The sequence below is a fragment of the Acyrthosiphon pisum genome, chromosome A1 (genome assembly GCF_005508785.2).
Source record: "Acyrthosiphon pisum isolate AL4f chromosome A1, pea_aphid_22Mar2018_4r6ur, whole genome shotgun sequence".
NCBI classification, from domain to species: domain Eukaryota; kingdom Metazoa; phylum Arthropoda; class Insecta; order Hemiptera; family Aphididae; genus Acyrthosiphon; species Acyrthosiphon pisum.
Genome location: NC_042494.1, coordinates 129,925,912 through 129,933,427, shown reverse-complemented (window position 1 = coordinate 129,933,427; position 7,516 = coordinate 129,925,912). Strand labels below are relative to the sequence as shown.

Below are 7,516 nucleotides of genomic sequence, written 5' to 3'. Positions count from 1 at the left end.
AATATTAAGAAAAATATTCTGCTTTGGAAAATAAAATTAAAACCCTATGTTGTCATTCAAAAAAGTAAAAAATTTAAAAAATTATAGGGATAAAAAATATTTAAAAATATAATTTTTTAAGAAAAACGTTGTTTTACAAGCAACTTGAAACTATGTAAAAAAATATTTTCAAAAAAATGTATACTTTTTGAAATTATGAGTGTTCTTTGATAAAATAATCACCCAGTATATATATAACTCAAATTTTTTATAGTTCAATATTCACTAGGTAATAACTAATACGTAATCATATACTGTTCGTAATTTAAACTATTATTTTTTTTTAAGTAAATATCGAGTAACAATATTGTAAATAATATAATTACATTTAAAACATATTTTTCAACTGAAGTAGACAAGAAATACTGAAACACACAATTTTTTATAGCTATTATTAGAAATTAAAACATTGTTGATATCAGTAATATGATTTGGGAAATATTTTTTACTTTTTACTATAATATATTACAACATTGTTTAAAAGGATCGCGATTAATTTCGAATAAATAAATAGTAAATCGTATACCTAATACCTTACATAGTATATAATATACTATTGACTATTATCTACTGTTCAAAATAAATGAAATAAAATACTAAAAGGAATCGTGATTTAGGGTAAAACGCAAAACCTCCCTATATTGGCCCTTGTATATAATAATCTACCATTTCTCTGCGTTCTGAACATGAATACTAACACAGGGTTCAGCCATTCAGGCCACAGACTGAAAAACTGACAACGTTCGGACACGCTAGATTTAAACGCATAGTGTACATCAGTATTAATATAAACCAAAAAGGATTATCCCTGTAGCAATCCCCTCGCTTTCCGCCAGTAAATGGGTGACTTTGTCCGCGGGTTTTATTTATTTATTTATTTTTTTTTTGTCAATCGGTTACTCATTTTATTCTCCGCATACCCTCGGCCTCCTGCCACAGCAAAAGGGACAATCCCCGGGATTGTTAGGGATCCAAAAACGTTGACGCACTGAGCCTTGTGCAAATCCAATAACCAGTCGGATGATGATAAAAATAATCATTTATACGTTGATGTTAAATAGAAAGTGAAAAAAGCCGTCTGTGACCTTATGATGTCTAATTTCTTTCTAATGATGACGGACGAAAAAAAATTCGTGCCAAGGTATACATAATATTACAATAAGCACAGTATTAAGGTACTCACCCTGACTCTTGCCTCTGTGAGGTTCGTCCACATGGCTATCTCTTCCCTGGTGCTCATGTCTGGGTACCGGTTTCTGGTGAACGTGGCCTCCAGTTCCTGGAGCTGTTGCGAAGTGAAATGCGTCCTCTGTCTCCTCTGTCTTTTCGTGTTTTTGTTATTTTTAATGTTGGCGTCTTTTCCGTCGTCGGTGACCACGCCAACTCCCGTGTCTATACCCTCAGTTTTTATACCGGTAGCACCGATCGTGTCCACCCGCCCTGAAAGAAAATTCATATTTTAATGAATTTTATATTATTTTTTAATCTCAGTAGAAACGGTTTTCACATACGATTATTACCAATATACTATTATTTTGTGTTTGAATCCGAAACAAAATAATCTACTAGGTACAAAGTTATACATGTTTGAAAACCGTTTTACAGTTTATTGGTTCGAATGGTTCGATTGCCTACTGTATATATTGTAATATATAATATCATGTACACATAACTCACCTTTTCTGTCACGGTTTCTACTCCTGGATGAACCAAAGTTAAGCTGTGACGTATGATCCGTAGAAAGACCATGGTGATTGTTATCACGGAAGTCTCCCGTCTCTGCCCACACTGGAATCATATTTTATACTATACTCTACTAACAGTTATATAATATTTGACACAAGTTAAATAGAAGTATTTTTTCAAACGCAGTCACCTATATCGGTTACACAATCAGTAGCTTATATATATATAAATATCCTGCAGTATATAATAACGGTTGAAGTATTTGTTTGCGTTTCTTTGCACTCAATTTATTGATAACACACGAAACACTATCAACATGCAATGATAATTTTTCTCGTGTATATTTTATTTGTTGCCCACTTCAACATATTCTAATCTAATAGACATCGAATATCATTCATAAAAAAAGATGTCAAAGGATGACATGTTTATCAATAGTAATATTTTACAAGTCGCAGGTATGCATTTTAACTTTCAACTACAAAATTAAATTATACGTGGTGTCTTGCATAATACAGCTTAATAATGTAACTGTGATATTTTATAATAATATTTTAATATTAAAAAAGAAATACTAGTATATTCCTACTGTACAGGACATAGGTACCTAGTACATTATTTTTAACCAATAACAATCGCATTAAATTGTATTTAAATGTTTAAACAGTAGTTTAATTTGTTATTACGTGCGTCGGAAATGGTAAACTGATAACACAGATTTTAGAGAAAGAAAAATGTACATAAGTAGGTATACATCGAAGTCTCACTGGGAGGTTTCATCATTTTGCCAATCATGTCTTTTTTACTCCAAACATCACAGTAATTTATTATTCTACATTTATTTAAACAGATTGTGCAATAAAAAAAATATCTAAAATTAGAAAAAAAATATCAGTACCTACACACAAGTATACTACAGGATTTATAATATCATACGGTATCCATTAATTGAATTTTATTATGGTATAGTAATTATTATGTCATTATGACAACATTTTGTCGTAATTTGAGTTTTGATCTCACAAGGTAAAATAATGGTAGGTACTCGTTTATTACAATATTTATCGGAAACAATTATCAAACGAAATGCATAGTCGGTACATTAATTATGTATATAATATATTATGTGTAAGAGAATAACACACTGAGGCACCGAGCACACTCCTCCTTTGCACGTATATAGACTTTATTAGACTCTTGAGTTATGTGCTCGTGTCCGGGTGAGCTGGCTTAGAGTCACGTACCGAAATCCACTAGGTTTGCCAAATAACGACTGCGGCTATTTTCGTATCCGCGTAAATTAAATCTTCGAATCGTTTCCTCTCTCTCTCTCTCTCTCTCTCCCTCTCTCCCTATCGCTCCTCTTTTTCACACACACACATACACACATTTCATTATATATTTATATATGATATTCTCAACGCGCGCGTCTCCGAAGTGCACGATATGATTTGTGACAAACTGTGATCGGACATGGGTTGGTGGAGGGGAAGGAACTCACACATATACGCACGCCGCCGCGTTTCTCTGGTCGTTGTCGGAGTGATTTATCGGCTTACAAGTTGTTAACAGCTGTTTTAACACGTATAATCGACCGACTATTAGCGGTGCTCGTCTCGTTTTTCTCGCGCGCCCAACCCCCGCGACGATAAAATATATCGACGACAAGTAAGTACTATTACCGCTATATATATACTTGTCGGTATATAATATGTCGTGAGTGCGTGTATATAGCTATACCACTATCGAAGACGCGCACGCGTATATATTATATAATATATATATATTTCCTAGGGACGCAAATCCCGGCGACGGGCGGCTGATGGGTCACGAGATCGGCTTACAGGAAGTTACGGAATACACCGGTTTGTGGGTCTATGGTGCGGAGCGCGGGTAAGGGGAAAAAAACGTGACCAAATCACTCCATCCGAAACGTATACGACTTAAATACGCGTGTGTGTGTGTATATTATATATATATACAGACAACGATCTGTGTTCACAGACACGTGGTTGATATTCGGTGGCAATTTGTTTTTCTTTTTTTTTCCGCTTGCTTATCTCATAAATCATGTTGAAAACATCAATGCGCGTGGTCTTATCGGTGAGAACTATATGTATACTATATATACCTACCTACCTATACCTACCCCAAACGCTTAAACACGCGGAAACTGCAGAGAGTTTCAAAAAGGTTGTTTTGTAATACAAGTCTATATAATAAGTATCTCAAACGGTCCGTCTGGGTTGCACTTGCTGCAGGGCGAGCGCGAGAATTTCGATCGGTTACAAAAAGTTTATCTGCCGACCAAAATGTACGTCTATATATATATACTGAAATACTCAATGTGATACTGCACATGCCAATGTATATATCTGTAATATTAATTGTATTAATAATATTGAACGCGCGTATAAGGACGAAATATTCTCACCAAAAGTAAAACATGTGTTTCAGTTAGGTTAGGTTTATTATATTATTATCACAACGTGCATCGTGCATGTAACACATGTAACGGTGGCTATAACTTACAATTTATGTGACAATACTTTTTAATGTTTACAAGTCTAAATCGGTAAATACTAAATGTAAAAGAGTTCTATATAAGTTATTACCATATCATTATACATAAAATATAATTGTTTCTTATTTACAAATGAATAATTATTAAAATTTATGATTTTTATTATATTTGTGTTTTTTTCTAATCCAGATAATAATATTATACTGTTATCAATAATAAATCTATTACAGACTGTGCTTACTGCTTATTATATTTAGTAATTCAAATATGTACATTGTATATTAAAAAAATAATATATATTAAAATAAATGAAGTTATTAAACACAACGAAATAATACAATCAATATAATAATACTATACAATGTATATGTATACAGAAACCAATATCAATTGGATAATGGAATCAAAAACCTATGCCAAACGAAGTATAATATGTAGGTACATACGCGATACTCACAATATTTTGCATTAATACATTTAGCTAATTTGTTTATTCCCAATTCGTTTTGGTTAATCTTCTGTATAATGTGTACATTATATAAATAATATTTTATTCGATTATGCTAAATACTAATTTATTTGAATAGGCACACGTGCCACGCGCGTTAATAATAATAGTAACGATTTATAATAACAATATAGTTCAGTCGTTTAGATGTATTATGCACTAAACATCCTGTAAATTGAAACCCAATTAAAAATAACTGACATTAGTATAAAATATGGTATTGAGCGTATGTGTATTATTTATTGTTAAACCTGCATCAACTTAACTGTGGCACAGTGAAATCTGTGTGTTTGAATGATAGATAGGTATCATCAGTAGATACGTGTGATCATGTGAAGTAAGTATAAAAATACGAAAAACTTGAATGACCCCACTTCTATTTGGATTAAATGTAAAGAAATAAAACTATAGGTATAATATACCTATGCCTAATATAGGTATTATATCATTATTTACATTTATTCATTTAATATATAAGTATAGAAGTTAAAATTTTATTTTACGAGCTTTTAAATTCGTAAAGTTGTCAGTAATTTTCGTCAAGACCACGCTTCTTGTGATATTGAATGCATTACCTACGCTCTTATTTAGTGTGCGTTTCGGTCGCTATACCTCGAAGCGTAATTGGTTTTATAATTATAATTTCGAAATTGAACTACCGACAGGCGACAAGGGACGATCGAATTAGTGTCGTCGTAATAATAATAATACGTTCGTCCGGAAAAACGAGTGGGCCGACCGCTTCGAGCAGAACACACGACATTAAACCGTATATACGAACGTGATATTATTATATTATATTATGTACACGGTGGACAGTCGCAGTGGAAAATCGACGAGTTACGTTATAATTATTATTATAACGCACGCGCGAGGTTTCGGACCGTGAAAACCGATGCTTCGGAAAATCGCATCGGACGTGTTTTCACGAGTGACCGGACGTCCGTCGGTCGAATTCGTTTCGCACTGCACAGGCCACCGGATATCGACGGGCAACAACAGTATTACCGCAAGAGGGACCATCCAAAAGGGGACGTATACTATATCCCAGTAATAATAATAATTATTATTATATCGAGTTGGACCGGCGACGGCGGAAATCTCGTTTAAATGTAAATATATATTATCGGAGGGACGCGGCTCGATAACTGATCGGTTTTCCGGCGGACTGTTGCAAACCAAACGGGTCGCGCGCGCTGCGAAATTGATATACCATATACCACACCACCGATGACAATAATAATAATAATAAAAGTTGTCGTGGCCGTAGTGTGCGTATTATATAACACCGTATTGTCATGTGTGCACGCGCACCAGCTGCAGCGAGGGGGTACACCGTTGACGTATTCCGGTCAATCTACTCTTAATATGCATTATGTACATAATATTATTAGTATATTGTTGTATTCAACATTTCGTGCCAAAAACGGTTTCGTCGGATGAGCCGGTGAAGTTCTCACGCCCCCCCCAGCCCCCTTCCACACTTGGTCACGTTTGGTGCGTAAATACATACTATAACAATAATATCGTCATCGTCGTAATCGTCGTATGATGTAAATTAGGTTAAATTGTTAAATTGTATATAGAGTGTAAATGGTCGTATGGGAAGGACTTACGGATCCGTAGACGAGACGACTCGTGTTATATATTATATTATTATATTGAAAGATACCTTGACGATCTATGCCTATACGGAAAAAAGCATCGGTAAAAATAATATGCCATGTATGGTTAAAATTCCTTGGAAAAGTTTTAATTACATATGAAAATATGTATTTATTTATTTACATTTTAAATATATGAAACGATATTTACACCTTTACGTGGTAATATGATTTCCATGAAACGTTAGTTTTTAATTAAAAAAACTGGATCTTTTGTGTGTTAAAATTTAAAAAAATATTAATGATACTACAATAAAATATTATGACACTATAGTTGAATGCACGTTATAGTTTTTAATCACATAGAAACATAAAACAGATATTTTCAAGTAAACATTAATCAAAAAATCAAAAACAATAGTTTTAGTTCTCGCCATTAAATTGAAATTCTAAAATGTCGAAATTGCACTATATAATTGTTTAATTTATACTAATATATAAAGACGTAGTAATTATATAATTCTATACTGCTTACTGTACCTATTCTATTATAATATATACCTAACACCTACGTAATATTATGTGTGTTCAAAAGACAGAATAATACATTGGACGATAGCATAACAATTTCTCAAACCGAATTTCTCAACAATATTTTCCCTTTTTAATATAATCTTACATTCTTATCCATAAAGTCCATAATCCCATACGAACATACGCCTCTCTGTCTTAGAACGAAATGTCTTTAAATTACATTATTAATAACTACCTAGCTATTATTGATACTAGGTATTAAAAAATCGATGTTCGTCCGAATTTTTTATACACAAATAATGATATATTATACTTATATTTGTTTAGGGCTTGAATAGACTTGGAAACTACTGAACCAATTGACACCAAATTGTGCACACGGATACTTTAAGACTCGGGGAGTGTTCTTTGCTTCGTTTTTCAACCCCTATACATTGCTATAGGGTTGCTTACAGTTCTGAAACATGAATTTCGTTTTGACTCACGCGCGAAATTCGAATAATATTTTTTATTATAATTATGGCTGTCATTGGTTACACAAATACAATGTTCACCCCAAGCCAATGGCCCATTTCGGAATAATGAGTTCACAAATCGAGGAACACCGATGCCGATTTTCTC

At 33.2% G+C, this 7,516-nt stretch overlaps 1 protein-coding gene across 6 annotated transcripts in view; it reads right to left on the bottom strand.

Annotated features, from left to right (window-relative positions):
* LOC100167981 (pituitary homeobox homolog Ptx1) overlaps positions 1-7,516 on the bottom strand; it is a 40,720-nt gene that overhangs the window by 13,432 nt on the left and 19,772 nt on the right. For all 6 annotated transcript variants that reach the window (XM_008182245.3, XM_003242711.4, XM_001949186.5 and 3 more), the window contains exons 3-4: positions 1,717-1,827; positions 1,223-1,479 (exon numbers count right to left, since the gene is read on the bottom strand). In XM_008182245.3, coding sequence (XP_008180467.1) covers positions 1,223-1,479; positions 1,717-1,827 — 368 coding nt within the window. The remainder of the gene's footprint in view (positions 1-1,222; positions 1,480-1,716; positions 1,828-7,516) is intronic.